This window comes from Abramis brama (genome assembly GCF_963993115.1).
Source record: "Abramis brama genome assembly, chromosome: 5".
Lineage (NCBI taxonomy): Eukaryota > Metazoa > Chordata > Actinopteri > Cypriniformes > Leuciscidae > Abramis > Abramis brama.
In genome coordinates, this window is record NC_139967.1 from 5,882,606 (window position 1) to 5,906,652 (window position 24,047).

General features: G+C 36.1%; 2 protein-coding genes and 1 long non-coding RNA gene across 5 annotated transcripts in view; 2 read left to right on the forward strand and 1 right to left on the reverse strand.

Annotated features, from left to right (window-relative positions):
* The first annotated feature begins 3,047 nt into the window (after positions 1-3,047).
* LOC311083207 lies at positions 3,048-7,066 on the forward strand. Its single transcript, XR_014606233.1, has 3 exons — positions 3,048-3,108; positions 6,722-6,784; positions 6,896-7,066. It is a non-coding gene; the product is annotated as an uncharacterized lncRNA (long non-coding RNA).
* Positions 7,067-7,169: 103 nt separating this feature from the next.
* Positions 7,170-9,228, forward strand: LOC311083059 (serine protease FAM111A-like; the record flags this gene model as incomplete). The annotated part of the gene is given in 3 exon segments (XM_084114310.1): positions 7,170-7,209; positions 8,238-8,390; positions 8,393-9,228. Coding segments are annotated over 3 exon segments (1,005 nt in total). The 3' UTR covers positions 9,205-9,228.
* A 728-nt stretch (positions 9,229-9,956) lies between these two features.
* Positions 9,957-24,047, reverse strand: part of LOC311083204 (sperm flagellar protein 2-like) — a 29,568-nt gene continuing 15,477 nt past the window's right edge. Inside the window, exons 17-36 of one of the 3 annotated variants that reach the window (XM_084114562.1) lie at positions 23,884-24,022; positions 23,451-23,605; positions 22,372-22,508; positions 21,370-21,497; positions 21,145-21,283; positions 20,198-20,335; positions 19,952-20,109; positions 18,966-19,049; positions 18,772-18,880; positions 17,003-17,123; positions 16,800-16,925; positions 16,516-16,654; positions 15,495-15,721; positions 15,208-15,311; positions 13,651-13,833; positions 13,289-13,381; positions 12,765-12,935; positions 11,613-11,819; positions 10,450-10,572; positions 9,957-10,093 (exon numbers count right to left, since the gene is read on the reverse strand). In XM_084114562.1, coding sequence (XP_083970688.1) covers positions 10,010-10,093; positions 10,450-10,572; positions 11,613-11,819; positions 12,765-12,935; positions 13,289-13,381; positions 13,651-13,833; positions 15,208-15,311; positions 15,495-15,721; positions 16,516-16,654; positions 16,800-16,925; positions 17,003-17,123; positions 18,772-18,880; positions 18,966-19,049; positions 19,952-20,109; positions 20,198-20,335; positions 21,145-21,283; positions 21,370-21,497; positions 22,372-22,508; positions 23,451-23,605; positions 23,884-24,022 — 2,765 coding nt within the window. In that variant the 3' untranslated portion in view covers positions 9,957-10,009. Of the gene's footprint in view, positions 10,094-10,449; positions 10,573-11,612; positions 11,820-12,739; positions 12,936-13,288; positions 13,382-13,650; positions 13,834-15,207; positions 15,312-15,494; positions 15,722-16,515; positions 16,655-16,799; positions 16,926-17,002; positions 17,124-18,771; positions 18,881-18,965; positions 19,050-19,951; positions 20,110-20,197; positions 20,336-21,144; positions 21,284-21,369; positions 21,498-22,371; positions 22,509-23,450; positions 23,606-23,883; positions 24,023-24,047 lie in introns of those variants that run through there. The other 2 variants (XM_084114561.1, XM_084114560.1) reach the window with 2 other exon arrangements.

A 24,047-nucleotide genomic window follows, 5' to 3' on the forward strand; every position in this document is an offset into this window, starting at 1 on the left:
GTGACTATCAGAGCCAAGTAAAAGTAAGGTAAGTTGTGTTCTGTATGTTTTTAACTCTGTGTTGCATTTTGTTTTTGTTGCGTAGGCTATGTAGGCCTAAACGTCTTTTATCTGCTAAGTAGATTTTTTTTTTCGCACCCTAACGTTAACGTGCCCTCATGAGCACCATGGCAGTTTTAGATGACAGGAATTTGATGAGAAAATTGCATATGGCGTATGGATAGGCAGTTTATTGGTATTATAATAGCATATGCACATTTTTAAAATATTCAATGGTTGTTTGAAGAAATCCGTATAAAAGCCACTGCTTCGTGTCTATTCACACCGCATGGCGTCAAGATGGCACCTGACGTCGTTCTGGCAGACATTTTCCCGCTGCATTCTGCCTACTAGTGTACTTGAGGGATTCGCCAGCCTTATTCTACATTTGAGTTTGACATATTTTCTATTTAGTTTGGGGCTTTTTAAAAAAAACCTTGCCTTCATGAGATCAGGCGAAGTTCGCGTTGTTTGAAAATCGATGTACCACAGCCTTCTTGTACCCTGGAAACTCCAGAGTTCTCGCAAGAGCAATTTGAATTGTCTCTGCGAGACACTCTGGCAACCCATACAGAAAAAATATATTGAAATGTATTTTAAAGTGTCAAATATATGTGGAATATATTCCAAATACATTGAAAATATATTTGCATTGTTGTTCACTTATATTAATCATTTTGAAATGTATTCTGAAATATAACAAAAATATATGATGTCCAGTGTGAAATATATTTACATTTATAACATGTAAAATTTAAATGTCAACTCAAAAATAGCTGAACTCAGATTTAAAATGAAATAAATAAAAATGTAAAAAATAAATTGAAAATGTGTTTGTTTATGAAAATGTTAATGTTTTAAATTTCAAAATATTTCAAATGAAACAATTTGCAAAAGTTAAAACGTATATGAACATGTTGACATATATAAATATATTCACATATTTAACTAAAATATATTTATTGGGCCAATTTCGAATATTTGCATATATTCCAAAAATATATTTCAAAATATATTCTGAAAATTTATTTCAAATATATTTCTTTTGTGTGTGGGTATGAGTGATGATGCACGTTACTTTTGCCACTTGTATCGCGAGGAGCCAATCACATCGGTGTATCTGATATAGGTGGTGTAAGACAGCTAAACCGATGACACTCATAGTGTTATCCAATTGCGTCGAAGTCCGTACGTTTTTGTTTTTAGCCTCACCAACAAAAAATGTTCTTTCCTGTTTTCATTGCATGTTTTCTATCTTATTCCACAATTGATTTAATTTACTTTAATTTAATTTAATTAATTTACCATCTATTATTTTCTTTAATTGCTCATATATGCTTGTGTATTCATATTTCCATACTCATTTAACAAATCATTCACTCATAAATTCTTTATATGCATTTTATATATTCTTTTAACTTTACATTTATGTTTTATACTGATTTTACATTGACTTCATCTTAATGTTTTATCTGTTTTAAGAGATACAATCAAATATGTATCTTCACCACAATAAATACATTTAGAATGAAATTTATTTTTAGTTTTTAGATTTAAATTCAGTTTATTGAAGGGCATTTCCCTCATATCTTTGTGTATTCATGCTTACTTTAGATGTAAATTGCAGCAAATAAAACCAAAGCTTTCGATTACACTTACATTTATTATTTTAACACTTTTTTTAATTTTAACACTTACATTATACCTTACATTGGTGGTGGTTGCGGAGATTTCCCCCTTCTATGCAAAGCGATTTGAGTGCTGAGAAAAAGCGCTATATAAATGTAATTATTATTTTTATTATTTCATTAGTGTGTGCCTTGTGTGATTCAAAGTGTTGCTTTTAGTGTTTATCATGTTGAAGCTTTGGGGATCTTCAGTTTGTTAGGTCTGGAAAATGTTGTGAATGTCCTGTAAGAAATGTAATCAGAATTATTAATAAAAAAAACACTTTAAGTGTATAATTGTGAAAGCAGGAACAAATGAGTAATGCAATTATTAACACTATTAACTATGTTAACTAACAAGAAACTCTGGTTAACAAATTAGCAAGTAATAGTGCTTAGTTGAATGTGGTAGTTCACTATTAGATAATCAATAACTACTATTTTTTTTCATACCTCTTCACTTTCATCATAATTTCTAATACTTTCGATTCCCTGTTGACTACTGGGCGTGGAAGGAAGAGCACGTAGGCCTACTATAATACAGTTATTCTTTTACCCGGACGGATGTAAACCATGCAGATACTCTTTTAGCTCAGACAAGGTAGGCTACGTTTTTCTGATTTCCATTATAAACGTGAAGGTGAAGGATATCATTATTTGGAATATAACTATGTCTCTGTCTACTAAATTTAGCAACTAATTTCTTGTTTTGTACATAAAAAAAAAAGGCACATTTGCAGGTCTTCAGTGAGTTTCGATTCCGTTTACCGGGCGTGGACGGATTGACGGGTCGACAAGAGAAAGAAATAAAGTACGTACTAACACATTCATGCTTCAGAGTTCAGACTAATTTAATTGTGCAGCAATAAACTATGTAAACCTTTTCCAAACACAATATGAAATTATTACCGTAATGTTTCTATATCGATCGTTGTACATTTTTGTCACAAAATTACTTTTAAGTCTCACCAAAGCAAAAATAAAAGACAAATAAGTTGACAGAAACAATTAATGTCAGCAGAAGTTTATCACAAGACTGTTTTAAGGTAATACCAGTTTTAAGAATAATAGTGACTATCACTAATTTTAAGGTTACATTGTTAAAAGAACCAAGTTATGCAAGTTTAACATATTTCTCAGCTCTTCATTATTTGTCCTGTTCAAAGACACAGAACGGCCAAAAACATGCCTCAAGAACCACCCAACAAAAAACTGAAGCAGACAGACCTTCGGAGCTCCTTTCAACAGAGCCGTGTGGGTGACTGTTATTCTTCTCATCCTCTCTGCTTAGACACTGCGTTGGGTTTAGGCTTATTTGTAATGGAGTTTTTGTCTCTTTCAGAAACAGACTGCCAGAGACAGTGAATCTGGGGAGACGTCACAAGCTAGTGCCAATGTTCAGGTAAGGACATTATATTTGTTGCTTGTTTGTTTTATGGTGCTTTAGGCCAAAACAAAAAGCTATTGGTAACTGACGGTTATCAGTATCAACATTCCAATATAAAATCACCAATTATAGCCTACTTTAAAAATAAATGTGATCAGTAGCTAAATCCAAATGTCACCATGAAAGTTTTCTGAAATTCTCAAAGCCACAAATAAAGAAAACATTCTCTAGAGCACTTTAATGCCTTTACAACAGCAAAATGTAATGATGGCACAGTTCTTAGAACAAGAAAATAATGTTGAATTCCAGTTTTTTTATTTTGCTCAAGATCTTGTATTGACAATGCAAGAGTCCAGCACTCTGTAAAGTCTCCTCCAGCACATCCCAAAGACTTCCAATGAATTTAAGATCTGGACTCAGAGGAGCCGATTTATGAATGAAAATGATTCTTCATGCTCCCTCACAACCATTCTTTCACAATGTAAGCCGGATGAATCTTGACATTGTCATCCTGGAATATGGCCATGATGTGTCTTCCTACATGGTTGTTTAAAGGGACACTTCACCCATTTGCATTAAGTTTTGTATTGTTAGAAACCCAGTCATATATTATAATAAACGTGGATTTTTCATTCATTTTTCCCTGAGATGGGAGAAATAAGGATTTAAGTGTTTTACTTCCTGCTTATTATGACGTAAAAATCATCATTTTGCGTCATAATAAGCAGGAAGTCACATTTCATTGAAAAGTGTAGAGACTACAAACACTGGCTCCTCATTATTCCAGGGGGAGGGACCCGCTCACGCTACAGGCCTATTACAGATCAGTGGGTGGGACTTCACTTTCTGAAACTGAAAGCAATATCCTCCATCTTGTTTGGAAGCTAAGCTAACAGGCGCTGTGGAGACAGATGTGAAGATATGACAATAGCGGAGGAGAGTGCTCAATATGATATAGAGGAAGAGGATTTCGGAAGTCTGATGCTTGAATCAGGTGTTTGTGGCTACCTTTACAAGTCGCATAGCGAAGAGCAGCCGAGGCAGAAGACCTGCCTGTCGCGGACGAGAAGCCCAGACTGGCTCGAGCTGGGGGCGGACTGGTGGCGCCGGTAATCTCACACCTCTCGTTTCAATCTAACTGAATTCATTCCGATTGGTGAATCTGACTGTAGTGTTTACATGAACGCTAAACAAGTGATCGGTTGATGTGCGCTTTACCCTTGCTAAGAAAATTTCCGCTCCTCCGTGAGAGATGCGAGACCCGGCGCGTCTCAGTAATGACGCCACCGGCCTCGCGCCGTTCTCCCGCGGCCGTCAGCCTCGTCCTGCTCGCCACAGTAAACATGATGAATGGCGACTGTAGAACGCAAAAGCCGAATCCCGGACATTTTGGGTCTCTAAATCCCTGGCAAACTCATCACTTACTGAGGCTAGCCTTGTTGTTTTCAACTGTGCTCTCTAACCGGTAGGCGTGGCCTCCTAAGGCAGCGAAGCAAGTGCATTCTGGGAGTTGTTGTCTTTCATCCACATAAGCCAAAAATACATTTTCTGGCTTTTCTCAGTCTAGAAAGCTCCAAATTCAAAAATTTCTCCACATTTCTTCTACTTAAATGACCTATTTTAAATACACATTCATCTTCCCAGAGGTGAAGTATCCCTTTAAGAAATGAAAAGCTAAACACTTCATCAATTAGTGTTAGAAGAACTGCTTGCAAACATAACATGCTAGAAACATAATAATCACAGCAATAATGATCCAATCATAGACTCGTAAGCATTTGCCCTATTTAAATCCAAACAGCAATTTCTATTTTTTTTTCTTTTTTTGGCCAGGCAGTGTACTACTTGGTTCACATTTTTTATTAATTAATAAAAAATTATTGCATGGAAGCAGGCATATTTGGACACAAGCGTCTGTGTTTAATTGGAACACACAGATAAAACCATTCATTATGCTAAATCTGTTCATTCCTTAAGTTTTATGACTAAATTATATTCTTATAGAAGGCACTTTTTTTTTTTTATAGATCGCAGCGTTTTAACTGTCATTTTAGAAATAAGAAAAAAGTCACAGATGAAATGGTAACAAATCAATAATATTGGGTTTGAACTGTAATAAAATATCACTGATTTCAAATTGTCAATTACAGCAGATGTTTTTGAATCACTGTAAAATCCAACAGTGATTCTAACTAACACTTTTTAGTTAACTTTACTTAATGTCTTAACTTAATTGTAAAAATCTAGTAATCTGTATTATTCACATACTAGGCTGAGGCGGTCGGATCCATCTGCAATATTTTATTAACACAGGTGATGAAACAGAGATAAGCAGACATAAAACTCAGGAAGGCATACAATGAAGGGACAATCCAGTACTCGAAGTGATAAACAGGCAAGGGTCAGGGCAGGCGGTGAAGGTTCACTAACAGAGTCCAGAGTCCAGGCAAAGCTCTAAGGTCCAAGGAAGCACAGGGCACGGAGAAACACCAGAGAGACGTTTGGAAATGTCTGCGGGGCAAAACAAGACTTCGCAAAGGGGACAATGGAAGGAGCAGTCCAGATAAAGGGTAGATAATGGTGCGCAGGTGATGAAGGTGATCAGGGAAACCAGGGATGGACAATGATGAGAGAAGAGAGGAGTGATGGGAATTGCAGTTCTAGAACTCAGGAGAGAGGGAGCGAGTGAGACCAGAGGAAGGCATAGCAGCGCGCTCCGTGACACTAAGCTTTGTTTACTAAGAAAACCCAAGTTAAGATTAATTGATTAGTTTGAGTGTGGTTTTTGAGGCGGGGAAAATCTTAATGGACTTTTCACTTAATGGACTCCGTTAGCATTCATTCATTTCCCAAAGTCATCTTGAATGTTAAAATTTTAATACAACTGATACATTTGAGAGAACATCACATAAGCTGACTTCATAAATTGATGTTGATTTTCCTAAAATGTTTTCAGTCACCATTATGGCGATTAGTGATCACTTTGGTTGGGCACTTGGAACTTCATTTATACTATTGTAATTCTCTTCCCATTGATGCAGCGATTGCAACAATTGTTTTTTTTTTTTTTTTATATATATGAATGAATGAATGATGTATAACATATTTCATGTTAATTAATAATCTTTTATAATTTTGTTGCTAACACTTATGTCCTACACACCTTGTGAAACTTTTAATTGTGTTGATATAATCCCTCTATATTTGTGACAATCTTGCAATTGATCATGCTTGAGTCACAGACTTCAACATTCAGCCTGTAAAACACAAAAATGGTAACAATTCTATTTTATTTAAAGTAAATTATCAAGTACTCTCTACAGTTCTTTTTAAGTTACTAGAACTCTTATGTAAGTGAACTATACTAACTAAGCATTTGTCAGTACCACATACTATTCCTTTTTCACTTCACTTGTTTTTTTTTTTAAGTGCAATCAGTTTGCATGCTTTTTTTTAAGTCCAACTAATTAGATTTTACAGTGATTTTCTGTACACTGTATTTTCTCAAGGTATATTTGTTTCCCTCTCAGGGTGAAAAGACATTTGTTTTGCGACATTTTCATTATTTAAAATTATTGTAGACAGTGGTACGCCTGCATTAACTTCACTGTTGTGGACATTTTCCCAGAAAACGACGGCTCCTTCAGTTAAGAAAGAAGTTGAAGAGGGACCCTCAAAAGATCTGCAGCTGGTAGATCACTTTCTGTATCACATGCATAATTAATCATTTATTACAAACATTTCTTCAGTGGAATTAATTTGAATGTTTGTGTACATAAATATTTTTTTCTAATTTTAACAGGAAGCTGAAGAGAAAAAACACATTTTCCGGTTTTGTTTAAACTCTAAGACCTATTCAGTTGTGTGTACAACATCCATGACTGTGCTTGAGGCTCTTAATACAAGCAAAATTTTCAGGATCGAAAAAGACAAAAAGAAGAACAAACAGAAAGAAATACTCATCCAAAGACCTAATAGAAAAGATCCTAGAGCTGCTGTGAAGACAGATTTCCCCTGCTGTCTTATTGGCGGGCCAAGCCAGAATCCCATCAACACTGAGCAAGAAAAACAACAAGATGGAAACACAACAAAGTCGACCAATCCTTCAACCAAGCGGTATGTAGTAGTGGTGGGAGAAAAAATCGATCCATCGATGCATCGCGATTCTCTCTCCAACGATTCTGGATCGATTCTGAGAATTTCAGAATCGATTCTGAGCTTAGTTTATAACCAGATGTGCGATGACGCAGAGTTTGCTTTAGAAACACCCGTCTTCTGCTTGCTAACAATTCCCCACACACGTACCTTCAGTAAAATAATATTTAATAAAGTTCGGAAAGGTTGAAACGAATTATAAGGACATTCACAGGCTTCATTGTACAGGATGCGCTGTGAGAGACGCGCATGTTTGATGTTACACTTGAAGTGTGCTGTCTCGCGCGTCGATATTCTCCTTAAAAATGCTCTACGAAGTCATCGTTTATGTGGTTTGGAATGCAGTGGACTTATATATTTAAAATATGAACCTCGCTAACAGAAGGCTGCTTTCAGTTTCAAATGCTGATGCGCGCTTTGTGTTGACTGCTCGCGCATGCGGCTGTGCGACTCCGTGTAAGTGGTTTAATATACTTGTGCAAAATGAACGTAAACACAGCAAGTTATGTCTTAAGGGATTAAACGGTGAGGACAAACCACATTACTTGTATTTAAAAAGAGATCCGAGCGTGAATGCAGCTAAATAGATATCTAATATCTCAGTCTAATAAGATGTCAAAGTAAAAAACAAAAGTATGATGAAAATAAATCACTCACAGTTCTTGAATGGAAAATGTTCAGATAATCTTAAATACTGAAAGCACTCTTCTGTTTCTTTGTCATTTGTTTCTATGCTTCTCTTTATTAGGCTATTTGCTATTTATATGGTTTGAAGTTATATTAGTTTAAAATTCTTAAAATAAAACTGTTTTAATGTTTTATTTATTTTATTTGTAATTATAAAAAAAATAGACTACTTAATTACTTATGTAAACTTATGAATTAATGGGGGGGGGATAAAGAATCGTTCTGGAATCGGATCGTGACTCCCAGAACCGGAATCGGATCGGATCGTGAGGTGACTGAAGATTCCCACCTCTATTATGTAGTTAAACCCATAGACAAATCCGAAGAGATTCTGAAAATTCTGCGTGATCAGTTTAAAGATTTACTGGAGACGTTAAAGCAGCGAGAGAACCTAAAGAACAAGTCTGAGGTCCAGAAGTTCTTCAAAGAAGAGTATCATAAAAGTGTTGAGAATTACTGAAGAAAGTGAAGAAGCTCATGAGACTCTCTGACTCTGTGTGTCAGATTCGAGTCGGGGAGTCTAAAGAAGGAACCGGCTTCATACTCTTTGACAGATACATCCTCACTAATGCTCATGTTATTGGGATATCGACTGACCTTACGACAGTCAACTTTGCACAGTACACAGCTGTATTTGATTATGAAGACAAGGATTCAGAGATCAAGCGCATACCAGTTAAACAACTCATCGCTTACTTTTATGGGAAGGATTTCAGTGGTAGGCATTTCGACTATGCTCTTCTCGAATTGGATTTGGATTCATCACTTGTCGATAAAAATTTTATCAACAAGTATCAACAAAGGTATCCTAAATTGCTCAGTTGTTACAGTCCAAACCCTCCAATTAAAAGAGGTCAGATCTGCATTTTGGGACATCCAGGAGAAGGGGTCAAGAAAATGGACCCCTGCATCATCATTGAGAGAGAGAAACGACTGGAGGCTGCAGATAAACACGTATCTGAGTATTACGATTTATTTCATGTTATGAAACAAAAGTCTTTGGAAGAGAAATGGGACTTTTTTGACAATGAAATTACTTATGATTCTTGTTTCTTTCATGGATCTTCTGGCTCTCCAGTTTTTGATGTAAACTGCAATCTGATTGGTGTGCACACTGGTGGATATGTGTACGAAAGAAACAAACATAAAACTTGGAGCGTTATGGAATACAGCTATACTATGCAGCCCATCCTGGAAAACATCAGAGCACAGGGTAAGATAAAAGGTTTGCGTGAGATTGTTAATATCTTAGAACCCTACATCGATTAAAAGCAATGTGTCTGGGGCTCCAGATCAACAGAATCAGACCTGAAGAGTCTTGAATGAATCTGTCCACACGTCTATGCTGATTTTTTTTTGGAAAGGACTACAAAGTCTTCCATTTTGAGAGACCTAAAATATTTGAATTTTTCACTATCATTATAGGGTTTACTTTTTTAGATAATTTTTTTAAAGGTTTGAATGTGTGCTCAACAGTAGAAGTTACACTCTGTTTCCATTATTTTTGACGTGTAAAGTCGTGTATCTCACCTGTGGGTGTTTGTGGGTTTGATTCGTGCCAAGACAGCAGAACAGTGAACATTATTCATTTGGCAGAGACTAAAGATACAGTAATTTCTTTATTGTTCATTCTTCATTCACAGTTCATTCTTTATTGTATTTTCTTTACATTGTTATTCATACATATTTCTGTATTTTCATATACATTCATTAACATATTAATTTAACAAATCTCTCACTCATGTATTCTTTATATCTATTTTTTAGATAATGTTTTTACTTTACATTTTTTGTTGAGGTTTTCTGCTGATTTCACATTGATTTATCTGAATATTTTGCTTTTGTTGTAAGCGATCATGTTCAAGCATCCACATAAATCATCTCTGAATCACACAAATACACCAAATTATTCACTGTAATATGAGACAAGAATACACAGCTACAATCAAATGTGTATCTTCACTACAGTAAATACATTTAGAAACATTTAGAGTTTATTAAAGGGTAATTTCAGCAGATCACTGTTCTTCATGCTTTCATGATGAATTTAGCATTAGCATGTACCTTGTCTGATTCATGTGTTGGTGTGTGTTGTTATTGAGTGTTGATCATGTTGAGAATCTTCAGTTTGCTGTGTCTGGAAAATTCTGTGAATGTCCTATAAAGAGGACATATAATCAATTAATAAAAACACTTTTGTTTTAGTGTAAATACAAACTTGTTTTTCATTTGTATTTCACAATCAATTACAATAAATATCCCATCAAAAGGCTTGATAAGTGCTTTTTTCTGTCCTGTGTTTTTCCTTTTGAAACAGGAAGTTTGCGTGGAACATGGAATAAAAGCCACAAAACTTGCTTAAAATGTTTCAAATAGATTAATCATTTAGTGCCAGGAATCTTCTCTGTTTAGATCATTCGATCATTAAAATAATATATTAACTGTATTTAGCTCTCACCACTGAGCTCTGTTGTAGTATGTGTGTGAGATCACATGTTTGTGTGTCATACTCACAGGAAGCAGGTACTGTGAGGATCCTTCTATTAGATCCTGCAGAAAGGGATGCTGGGAAAGTGTGGAGAAATCAACCTTTTCCTCACCCTTAAAACCCAACTCCTTAAACACCTTCAGCAGCTCCTGAACACACGACAACACATTAAATACAGTCCTGTAGAGACTCAGGATCATCTGCTGATCTACAGAAACACAGATTATGTTGCTCTGCTTCAAAACTGAGTGAAAAACATTCCAGTGAACATGTACTGGACACACAAAGATTTCACAAAATAGCTTTACATTTATGAGACAATTATGAGAGTGACTAACACATGCACATTGTTGGCTATGGTTATAATTGTTAGCTATGTTTATGGATTTGTTAAAGGGGTGGTGTAATGCCCTTTTCACAAGATGTAAAATAAGTCTCTGATGTCCCCAGAGTGTGTATGTGAAGTTTTAGCTCAAAATACCCCACAGATATTCGTATATAGCTGAGGGTGAGCAAAAACGCACCGTTTTTGTGTGTGTCCCTTTAAATGCAAATTAGCTGCTGCTCTCAGCACAGGGGGCGGAGCTTTAAGAGCTCCTGTCCTTTTACCTCACACAGACATGCACTGGAAATGTCAATGTTTATGTTCAAACCGGAGTCAGACAATGATGGAGAGACTCAAGAAGAAGTGACAACATGTAGAGCAACAGGACATTTCTGAATGGTTAGTTGATGAATTTATGTATCTTATGTGTAGTTATCTTCTAGTCATTGATTAGCATATTCTGTCATGATAATCTTGTTCCCGGGGGCGGGGTTTATGTAAATTTTAAGGTTAGTGATGTCACTAACCCGGGAGGAAGCTCGTGTAGTCTCTACCAGCCGTTTGTTGTAGTCCTTAAAAAACGATTTCTTTAAAAGCAAATATCTCCCTTTGCTTTGAACTTTGAGCGTTGTAACTTTGCAGATGTTGTTTATGCTCAAACAGCAACATTACACACTAACTAAAGTTAGAAAAGTGAAATCATAATCAACCACCCCTTTAAGTATTTTTGCCATCTTGCTTGCTATTTTAAATTGAAAAGTTTCTCATTTGTTTATATTTTGAATTAAAATAGCTCAAATGCAATGGGGTTTGAGTTGGGCTGATGGATCTTTATAGGTTTGGATCAGGGCTGTTATATTCTACCTCTCTGAATTCATCTCTGCTCCTGCGGTTCGGCTGGAATCGGTTCAGATGTGAAGAGACGTGATCATCTCCACGACTCAGGACTCTGAGCACATCATCAACTGACACTTCATCAAGCTCCTCCCCTCTCTCCTCCTCTTCATCAAGCTCCTCCCCTCTCTCCTCTTCATCAGCCTCGACTCCAGCGCCCTCTATATATGGCACAGACTAAAGCAGGAACAGTGGTTTGAATCAATACAAGAGTAAATAATAGATTATTTTTGCACATTACAGCAATGAAAAATAGAAAACAATAAGCATTTACATTTAATCATTTAGCAGACGCTTTTATCCAAAGTGATTTACTTTACATTTTCTTTCTTTTGATTTTGGTGTAAAATACGACCCCAACAAGCTCTTGACAGGTTTTGTGAAATTCACCCACAAATTCCTCAGCTCAGAAGAGTGTTAACTGTGTCACACTGTGTGTGTTTGTATTTGTACAGTTATCTTTGTGAGGATCAGTTTGAGTTGTAGACCATCAGAGTGAGAACAAAGTGAGTAAAGTGAGGACGTTTTGGCCAGTTCTGACTTTCTGACGCCCCTTTAAAGGCCTGTTTGAGGGTTAAGACTTTGTTTTAGGGTTAAAGGTGCAGTCTGTAACTGGACATGCAACAGAAACGAGTGCAATTGACAATGGAAGCCGAGGATTCTTACACACTGTGAGTTGATGAGTTGATTTATAATATGCTCGTTTTAATATGCTATCGTTCATAGAGATTTTTAGATGGATATCGAGGCTTTTTAGGTTGGGTAAAAATCTGCAATCTCTGATTCAGTTTGTTTGCTGGCTGCAATGCACTGTGTTTCCTACCAACTGGCATCCCGGGGTGTCGAAATACTATTGGGTGAACTGGAAGTGGGTCGAGATCACACAGACCAAAACAAAAACAGACAATCCAACACAGAAAGCACATTTCAAAGTAAAATAACTTGCTGTAGAAGTGTTTTTCAGAGAAACGAATATGTGAACTCAGCATGTTTCCTAAATATCCACAAACATATGGTGTTTTTATGCTTTAGTAGAGTGAAAAAGTTACATACAGCACCTTTAAGGTTAGAATTAGGTTAGGCAATTAGTTGTGATAATTAAGGTTAGATGTGTGTGTGTACCTGTGTGAGTGGGCCGGTATGTTTGTAGTGTAGTGTGTGTCCGATCACGAGGCCCAGCGCTCTGGTGAAGCCCTGAGACGGTTCAGGATGGCAGCAGAAATACAGCAGCAAGCTCAGATAGTCCAGCATCAGCGGAGATGAGTGTGAGCTCGCAAACAGACTGAAGAAAAACTACACACACAAAGAAAAACATATGCATGTTCATAAACTGATTACTGTATATGTTCAGAACACCTCAAAGAGTCTCAAATTATAAACCAATCAATGTTAATGCATTTACTGTATTCAGTGATGTTTTACTCAAAGAATTAAAGGGGTCAACTCATGAGGAATCAGCTTTCAGAACTGTTGTGTTAGAAATGAACAGCTGAAGTCTATTTAAACAAGTTTTCGACAATCTGAGAGGCACATTAATGCCGATTGTTTTGTGAATTTTTCAAAATGTAAAAAAAGGCAGTAAAAAAACAATAAAAGCAATAATATGACCCCCTTTAAAGTTGACAAAACCCTTCATGTTGCATTACCTTCTTAAGGTTGGCTAGTCTGTCGTAGGGCAGAGGTTCGGTTGGGCCATCCGGGACAGGAAGATCTCTTTCACTGGGAAACCACAATTCAACCTGATCATAGAACAAAACAGATGATAAACTGAACTGATAAACACATACAACTGTAGCACAATAATATATTTGAGGTTTGCTTCATTTGATTTTAATTGTAGAACTAGCATGCAATTGGAATAAAATGAACTAGAACCCTATTTTCATTATAAAAATGTTGTTAGAGTGATTTTACAACTGTATGGACATGTGTTTGTGTTTACAGATCTGTGTTGTTTAATATGACCGTTGCAGTGATGTTCTGTGAAATGTGCATGAGCGTAATAGACCTGTGTGTATTGTTCTTGTGTGATGAGTCCAGTTCCTGCAGTGTCGACGGCTCTGAAGCGCTGGAGGGTTTTTAACAGCTCAATCTGAGAGGGAAACGGCCACGGCAGAGCAGCGCTGAGCAGGAACTGACGCCAGTCCAACATCTCAGAATCCTGAGCTAATACACACACCAGCTCATCAACCTACACACACACAATAGCACATACACCATCAAAAGGACTTGTCTGTAAGGCATCGTCTCATTTGACACAATTCGTTTTTTTTTTCAATTATGTCTTAACGTTGATGTTCTCAAAATTGTGTTTTCTTCATGTATTGTCTTAAGTTTAAAGCTCTACCAAACTCATTTTTTATGTATCTTTAATTTATCATTTCAGCTTAAAATATTAAATAATACATTTCAGCTAAATTTATAGATTGCTTGACAAGCAGTTTTTTTTCTGTTTGGACACATTTCCTATTGAAGCAGGAAGTTGAGGAGAAAAAAGTTAAAAATAAGGCCTTGTCTACAATGAAGACACAAAATTAATAAATTCCCGCCACTTCCCTCTTAAAGCAACACCAAAGCACTTTTCCTCTTCGGTCCCCCTACAGGTTGGAAGCGGAATTGTCCATTACCGCTGTTGTAAATAATTTAGCCTACTGCAGCCTACCGTCGCCCGCACGCTATTTGTTTATTCAGCACCGGCTTTGGAAATAACGATGTCCATGGACAAGGTAGAGTATGTTGTATGATTTTATGAAAGTATGATGTATTGCGACATCAGAAACAAAGAAAAACAAAATAATGACATTGCTTGCTATTTTTTTTGCTATTGTAACGCTTGCCATAAAGCAAGTCAAATTTGTAGTTTCTTATGTCTAATTCGAACTACAGATCCGCTACCCGATCTGGCAAACTTGCACAGTGCGGTTATAGCCGATAGAGGGTCACAAAGCGAACACTGAAGTGCCATTCACCCTGTTACGAGTAGATGAACCACTGAAACGATTTTGGAAACATTATTTTAAGGTACAAAAGAATCTTTGGTGTTGATTTAAAGTCACCATGACATTAAAATGGACATTTCTTATTTTTTATGGAATATTGCACTGTTCATTATAAATAATGTAATTGTGCACATCATTATTTTTAAATTCATGTGCCCTTTATTCATGTAATCTTTAATCAAAATATCTTCCTCTCCATCTTGCATCATCATCTCTTCTCTTCTCTGATGATCTGTTCACTGGTGTGAGGGCGGGACAACCTGTCACTCACATGAGATCCACCAATAGCAAACCACAACAATCCAATCGATTCCAGATGAATAAAATTAAGTCCCGCCCTAAAAAAAATTCTGGTTGGAGGTTTTACTTGGATATACCTCACATTAGGGAACAAAAGACACAACTTCCGTTTCATGTAGACTTTAAGCAAAGGTTTGTTGGGAAAGAAAATTAAGTATGTGTATTAAGTATTATTAAGTATTAAGTAGTGTTTGCAACCAAAGACACACAATAAACCCTAATTTGCTCTGCTCATCAGAGACGGAGGTGTTTGAGTGAAGATGTACCTGTGAGGGAGTGATGTGCATCCAGGGCTCAGGTAGGACATCACTACCCATATGAGAAGTTAATTCATGCAGAACTTCAGTCAACTCATTTCCACACAGCAGACCTAAACACACAACACAATAAAGTTACTAACTTCAACTGAAACATGTTCGCTTAGTTCTGTTTAACTCTCATTCTGTTCATTCAGTTTAGCACACAATTTTAAAGGAATTGTTCAATCAAAAAACAAGTAACAGAATTTTTGTGAACAATCCCTGGCATGTTTTGTAGTAACGCTGATTCTGACCCGTCGGGGCGGTCTTGCCCAGCTGAGCGCAGAGGACGTGCAGCTGTTGGACTGTGAGAGTGCTGTTTTTGGGCTTTTCCAGGGATCTGCACGGAGCGGATGCTGGACTCGCCACCACACGTGTGTCTCCATCCACGCAGAAGTCAGTGCTCTGCAGCACGAGCTCATGATGGATCTGAACTGCATTCTCAATGTGCTTCTGCACAAACTCTGTCAGCTGGTCGATACTGGAAACACATGCAAACATATTATCTATCTATCTAATTTTTTTTTTTTTTTTTATGGAACAGAAGGAAATATATTTAAAGTATTAAAAACACCCTACTGGTCAAAAGTTTGGAATTAAAATAATAAAATGTAAATGTTTTTAAAATAAGTCTGGCTTCATTTGATCAAAAATAGAGTAAAACAGAAATAAATTGAAATATTTCTACAATATCTATTTCACATGATCCTTCAGAAATCATTCTAATATGCTGATTTGATGCTCAAGAAATGTTTCTTATTATGAAGGATCATGTGACTGAAGACAAGTAATGGCTGCTTAAATTACATTTTAATTTAAATTTAAATAAAATGACAATATTACTAACATTAATATTGTGATAAAAATCACAATATTTTTGATTAAATAAATGTAGACTCAGCGAGCATAAGAGACTTCTTGCAAAAACATTTTAAAAAAATCTAATAAAATAATTTTAATATTATAAAATAAGTATATTTAAAATATTCAAAATAATTTGACTAAGAATTTATATTGCAAAACAAGATTTTATACATCATGGTATTTGTACTGAATTAAGTTTATGCTAATCTAGATTTAAAAAAAAATATTTGCTGAGTTAATTTATTTAGCAAAATTAATTTCTTTGCTTTATATTGTGGTTTTGGGAGTGAAAACCACAATATCCCGTTTATTTGAGATATTCAGCCATTTATAAGTACATTCATAATTCATCTCTGCAGCTAAATGGATTAACTCTCCTCCTCTCCTGATCTGCCGTCCTCCTCCTCTCACCTGTTCATCTCAGACAGAAAGCGAGCTCCCAGCCACTCCTCCATGTTCCTGTAGATCTGCTCCGCTCTCTGCTGCAAACTGCTCACGTTTCTCAGCGCATGAGTCTTCACCAGATCCAAACGCAGCTTCACCGCATGTTCTGCACACAAACACAGAACATTCTTACTGTTTACACATCACACACACACAAACATCCTGAAGCTCTGTACTGTTGATATACACAGTGATATACAAAAGCACAACAGGCACCATGACACAATGTCAGCCAATAGCTCACGGCGTACCTTCACATTTCAGTGCGGTTGTGAACTCCAGTTTGATTCTCGTCCTCTCTGCCTTCCTCTTGATCTCCTCAGGGTTCTTCACCACTGTGGGCTGAGGACTGGGCTCCGGAGGAGGGGTGGGAGCACCTAAAACAACACACACCCTCATGTCAACACACACCAGTGCTGAAACTCATACATATGATAGAGTGGAGAGTCTTCACCTTTCTTTTTCCCTGCTTTCTTCTTGTCCGTAGCTGAGTTTGAAGTCTGCGATGTCTGTCTCTCTATCGGCTTCTGTTCTTCATCACCTTCCTCTTCTCGCTGCTGCGTCTCTGCCAACACCTGACACACAGTTGTGTGCGAAAACACACGTGAAGAAGAGAGATGTGCCGACACAGGTGAGTACATCATCATTTCACAACTCATAGCTTATCCAAACAGAATCTTGAGTAGGAACTATCGTTTTTGTTAAATAAATTACGAAACGTCTAAACATGGACAAAAAGATAAAAGAATCAACATTATAATGAAACGTTAATGAAAAATATACGATAAGTCTCTTCTGCTCACCATGGCTGAATTTATTTGATCAAAAATACAGTAAAACAGTAATGTTGTGAAATATTTATAATTTATTCCTGTGATCAAAGCTGAATTTTCAGCATCATTACTCCAGTCTTCAGTGTCACATGATCCTTCAGAAATCATTATAATATGCTGATTTGTTGCTCAAGAAACATTTCTTATTATAACCATTGTTGGAAAAGTTGTGCTGCTTAATATTTTTGTGGAAACCATGATGCATTCTGATGATCAGAAAGTTCAAAAGAACAGCATTTATTTGAAATAGAATTTTATTTTGTAACAGTGTAAATGTCAATGTCATTTTTGATCAATCCTTGAGGAATAAAGTATTAATTTCTTTAAAAAAATTCTTACTGACCCCAAACTGTTAAACAGTAGTGTTTATGAATAATTTATTCAAATTAGTAACCAACATTATAGAAATTACTAAATTGAAAATGGCTGTTTTTCTGTTTTTAATGTGATTATGAATTCTTTGATGCATTTTTGTTTCTTCTCAGTTACAGCATATTGCATGTATAAACAAATGTACACAGTATTAAACAATTTTTTTTCAATCATATTATAGATTATCTATCCATCTGCATTTTGACTAAATTTCTACATATTTATACCCTGGAAATCCACAGTTCTCGCGAGCGCACAAGATGAATTTGCTCAGCGAGTTTACTCTGGCGTGGAGTAATGATGCTCATTAAATATGCCCCTCGATCCGAGCTGCACCAATCACATCGGGTTATCTGATATAGGTGGAGCTAAACAGATGACGACAGCGCTGCGACGTCCAAGTCATTAGTAAACATTGCAAGATGGCTATGGATGAACACCAGTTGTTTGAAACGGCTTTGGCCGCTACAATGAACGAGTTAGACTTGGCTTTTTATCTAAAAGAGGAACAGAAGACGCCGCTCGAATCGTTCCTTTGTAAGAAGGGTGTTTTTGCTGTTTTGCCGACCGGATACAGCAAGAGTCTAATCTACCAGTTAGCTCCGCTGGTAGCTAAGCGTATGGGGCTTGTTGTGATTGGTCATAGTGTTATCCAATTGCGTGCAGTGAGATTTTCAAATGCATGCTTGGTGCCGCCCCTCGAGCTGGAAGATTTTCATTAGTCGACGCCAGACCATTAATCTTTTAGATTTAGGTCTGGATTTCCAGGCTAAAATATTTACAGATTTTTTTATTGATTTGAGTTCCCAAAACTGTCTACAAAGACACTGCCTACTTGAACATGATGTAGTTCAGAGGAATATTTCTTGCCTTAACTGAAAGATGCTGCAAGTTTTTTTTTTACATAAATTAATTGCATTTGTCTGTCAGAAGATGTAAATCAGTAATGGCAAATATGGCCCATATTTTTAAGCTCAACAGCAAAAAGATGATTATATATTTCTAATACCCAACACACCATGGTCCTGACGGCAGTGAGTGCGGTCTGGAAGAACTCCTGCAGGAGTTTCTCATCGGGATGATGCAGAACCTCAGAAGTGGGAGATCTGCAGGAAACCAACGGAAACCTGACAGCACAAACATATCCAGTTATTCAACAAACACGCTTATTTTTTAAACACACCCAAAGACAAACATTTTAAGCACACATACACTTTAATTTTCTTCTTCTCCTCCATTTCACAGTCTTTTTCTTCAGCAATCTTTCCAGGTTTTTCTAACAGCGCAGGGCCAGAGCTGAAATAAGAATGCATAATATTTTAACATACCAAACATCAGGTCTCTCTCTGTGGTCCCTTAGAGTCTATCTAAATATCTTTACTGGAAAAAACAAATGTCTGTGTTCAGAATTAAATACTATATAACATATACTACTCAGTATACACTACTGTATATTGCAAAGACAAGAAATATTCAGTAATATTATCGGCACTAACTACACTGGCACTATAGGATGAAAACTCAATTGCGCTTTGAGTTTAACACACTAACGACTTATTGAACTAATTTGAATCAACATTGAACTGAATCTTCTGTAGAGTCGCTTTACAGCTGAAATGAACTCGATTCTTAACTGATGAACTTTGCAACAATGATAATTATTAAACTGAATTGAAGCTAAATTGAGTTGAATAATGACATTATTGTCTTCTGTAGAGCTGCTTTACAGCTGAAATTGAATTTGTTTCATAATTAATTAATTTTACATTAACACTGTACAGGTTGTTTCAAAGCAGCTTCACATTAATAAACAGGAAAATAACAAAGCGCTATATAAATGAATGTGACTTGACCTTATCATGAAAATATTTAGCTCTACAAGTGGTGACCAGGTACCACCTCTGAAATAAAACTCTAGGCAGTACAATCAAAATGTTAAATCAGTTAATTTGGAAATTGAAGGTTAAAATAAAAGCGCACTGCATTTTGGGATACATTATTCCACACACTATGCTTTGTTTTATACTGGACATGTTGGCATGCATACTGAAAAACTAGTATACTGTATATCCTATTCTGAACACAGCTAAAGTGGTGAGACAGACAGATGGATGACTGCAGGAGCTTGGCAGAAGATCTATAGTCCTGTAATGTCTGTGACATGATGATAAATCATGATGTGTAATGCTTCTTTTTACATTTTTGACCCCTCTTGCTCGACATGCTCCTCTGCAGTGATGTCAAGCAATGGGACGCGAGTGAAGCCACGTGTGGATTCAGGAAACACAGTTTTACACATCGCTGAATAGTAATCTCTCAGCAGACACAGGGAGTCTTGAAAGCGGCCCACTTCTATCTGTACACACACACAGAACCATTAGACTTCAAACTCATCCCAGGCTGTTTTGTGATGTGTTAGAGGAGTGTGTGTGTGTGTGTGTTACCTGCATTAATGCAGAATAATGGTTGATTAGTACAGCAGTGTGATCGTCTAACCAGCCACCATCAATGACTCCTGCTCTCTCCTGCTCCGCCTCTTCCTTGCGTTTATCACAGATGTCCCACAGACGCTCACGCAAGTCCTGCACAAAAGGAAAACACACACTGATTAGAATGAAAGTTTGAAAAAAAAAAATGTGTGACAAATATTTATTTGTGGCTAATTTGTGATAAACCTGCAAGCAAAAAAATGCTCACTGATTTTTTTTTTATATTATTAAACCAAAACTCTGACACCTGTGAACATTTTGCACTACTGCTTGTTGACTTTTTCATCAACTTTTTATTGTTTTTTAACAATAAATACCATGTAACATCAAAACTACTTGAAAAACATTGAACATAGATAGGTTTAAATGAAACTCGCACAGAAAAATAAATAAATATTTTAAAATGCATATCCTTGTTTTAATACTGCAAATATAACTCAAAACACATGATTTATGGTTTTGTACATCTGTGTTTTCTGTGCTGAAATCTAGCATGTCTTTGCCTGTTAAAATACAAACTTGCAGAAATATCTTTTTTTTACGTGTTAAACTAGAAAAATGATTTTCTAACTCAGTATTTTAGTCTTGTCTTTCAGTACGCATTCTTAAATCAAGATACATTGACTTGAGAAGCAAAATGACAAGATATTGGTGATTAAGTGATTTTATACTCAATACAAGAAAGCAAATCTTCAACAGGGTAAAAATGAAATGTAGTTCAAAGTGAAAACAAGTTTGTTTTTCTTCACTTGTTTTAAGCATAAAGTCTTTATATCTGATGTCATTTTTCTTTTCAAATAAATGTATCTTGATTTAAGAATGTTTAGATATTTGTACTGGAAAACAAGACTAAAATACTGAGGAAGAAAAAAAATTTTGTGCAGTTCAGGAATGTGTCTCACATCCAGTCTTTGATGGAGCTCTCCTTTGGTCTCCTCGTCCTCTCTGATGTTGTCAGGAACGCTATTATAATCGCGCTGCCACGCGCTTACAAACTCCTGCTTCAGATCCGGCTTCTGTAGGCAGTGCCTGAAGTTCTCCCTGAAACACAAACTCACATCCGTCATACACTCACACACACATTCACAGGCCCTCACATCACACACAGGCGAGCGCTGTTCTCTCACCGGATGTTGTAGAGGTGGTGAATGATGAGCTCGCGTTCACCGCGGAGGTTCTGCATCACTGTTTTAACGTTAGTCACATATGAATTACAGACGGTCTCCCAGTACGGAACAAGATACTTTGGGATCTCCTGCACAAAGATGAACATAAGAGAAAAACACAAAAACTGACATGATATAAATGGATCATAGAATACCTTTTTTGTGCCAAAAAACATTTCAGTTTAGTTTTTCACAACCATTCTATGCATTTTCTATATTCAATTTCTGTTTAAAATAAATGTTGTCCCTCTGAAACTTCTATTTATCAAAAATCTTGAAATAAATGTTTCATGATTTCTTCAAATATATTAAGCAGCACAACTGTTTTCAACATTGATAATAATCAGAAATATTTATCGAGCAGCAAATATTGGAATGATTTCTGAAGGATCATGTGACACTGAAGACTGGAGTAATGATGCTAAAAATTCAGCTTTGAATCAGAGGAATAAATTACATTTTAAAATATTTAAACTATTATTTTAAATTTTAATAATATTTCACAATATTAATTTTTTTTTTTTACCAGATAAATGCAGCTTTGGTGAGCATAAGAGACTTATTTCAAAAACATTTTTTTTTTTAAAATCTTACTGACTCCAAAACAGGCAATTGTATATTTGTTTAATATCACAAAATCAGTGTAATTTTTCTAGCTTAATTGGAATTCTCTTTTTGGAATGGGGAAGAAGTTTAGAGTTGATTTTGGTGGTGTGAACTTGCCTTTACAGTAGCACACAACTCTTTCAAGATATTATTTCCCTTATATTATGACTCATTTAAGAGATTTTAACATAAATCTCATACCAACTTGAGTATCAAACTGATTAAAAAATAAACAAACTAGATAAGTGTAATGACTCTGCATCTGATCTTTCAAATCAAACAGACTCTTTGAATGTCATTTCTCCATGTTTAATTGAAGCATCTGCCAGTCTTCTGAGAGAAGGTGTGTGTATGTGCCTCGGGTAAGGGTTCCTCCACATAGACCCTTCCAGCAGATTTTGGGGTCGCTGGTGAAGACTTCGCAGAGCAGGCACTCTCTGGACGGCTGTGTTCGAGTGAGGAAGACATTTTCCTGGAGTGACCCAGAGCTGCTTCTATGGGCCAGGGCAGAGAGCACACTTCACTAGAGATGCATTTACACAAGGACATATAGGTGCAAATCAATAATGTTAAAGTTGTAGGAAGAAGAATGGAAGATTTTCCAACTTGTCTGTAACAATTAAAACTGAATTAATTGCAGAAAATTGTAGAGAAGAGCAGAAGCTTAGCCCTATAAAGCCTCATATTTGATATCGCAAATTGTAAAACTTTTAATCATCAACATGATCAAAACTTTGCAGAAAAATGTTGCACACAATCTACAACATACCTTCTGTCATCTGATTGATAGTTTATACTTTTTAGCAAGTAAAATGCCTTTTAGTATAATTGTAAAAACAACCCCCCCTTAAGGTCATGGTTCAAGGTTATCTTTACTGATTTTTTTCAAGCAAATCTAAGAATAATTTTTATATGTTTGGTTTACTTGATTATCCATACATCATATTTTAGAAAAGTCATGTAAAAATGTGAGTATCAAATATGATCCATTAGGCTTTTCTCTTAAACATCATTATATTGCATTGAATTTTTTCCCCCACAATAAAAACTACAGAGCTTTGATCATAAAACTAAGCATTTAAATACTTAAATACTATTTAAATAATTTTACTAAGACATGTTATTGGGAGATGTGGAGTGACAGCTGATATTTATATGCATTTTATGTAAGTAACCTGCTATACTGCTATATATATCTCATTAATTTTTACAAGATATCAGAAATTCATCTTACTTTTTTGCCATATAAAAATCAGAAACAGCACAAAATTTTATATTTTTGCTCAGTTTGGGCCTCTGAATAAAACTGAGCTCCATATTCTCACTATATCATACTATATGAGCCATAAAAGCCTGATGTATCAAATACTATACTCATTAAAAAACTTTTTATATATCTAAAATTTTGTTTTGCAGTCTGAAGCAAATCATTGTACCTTTTTCAACAGAGTCCATAGTGTCCATCAGAACCATCTCCACGTTTTTGAAGAGAGTTTCCTCATCTACATCTGCTGTGATTTTTACAAGAATATTCTGCCGATCACCAAACCATTTCTCCAGTTTTGGCCATGTGTCATGGAACCCACTAATTCTATTAAAGAAACCATAACATAGAAGACTATATTATAATTTTGTGCTTTAAAAAAAAAAAAATTCTCCATAAAATGACACTTTTTTCGGATGAAATAGCACTCAATTAAAAGGAACAAAATGTAGGATGGCACTTGATTTTATCCATCAGGATTTGCCAGGATCATGAACTAGTTCTGAAAACTGGTGAACCATATGTATAGTTTGGGCATTACAAAATATAATTGTGTCCTATATATGATGTCCCATGTACTGAAAACAACCCCTGTTTTCACACACCTGTGCTGTATCTGATTCGTCCCCAGGCTTTTGTCATCAGACAAGGATTCCGGACCTTGTGTGTCCAGATCTGTCATGCTCGTCTTTTCATCTGGAGCATCACTGCTTTCTCTCTCCTGCCCTCTGCTCTCCCCATCTACTACTAAGTGAAGATAGCACAGCTT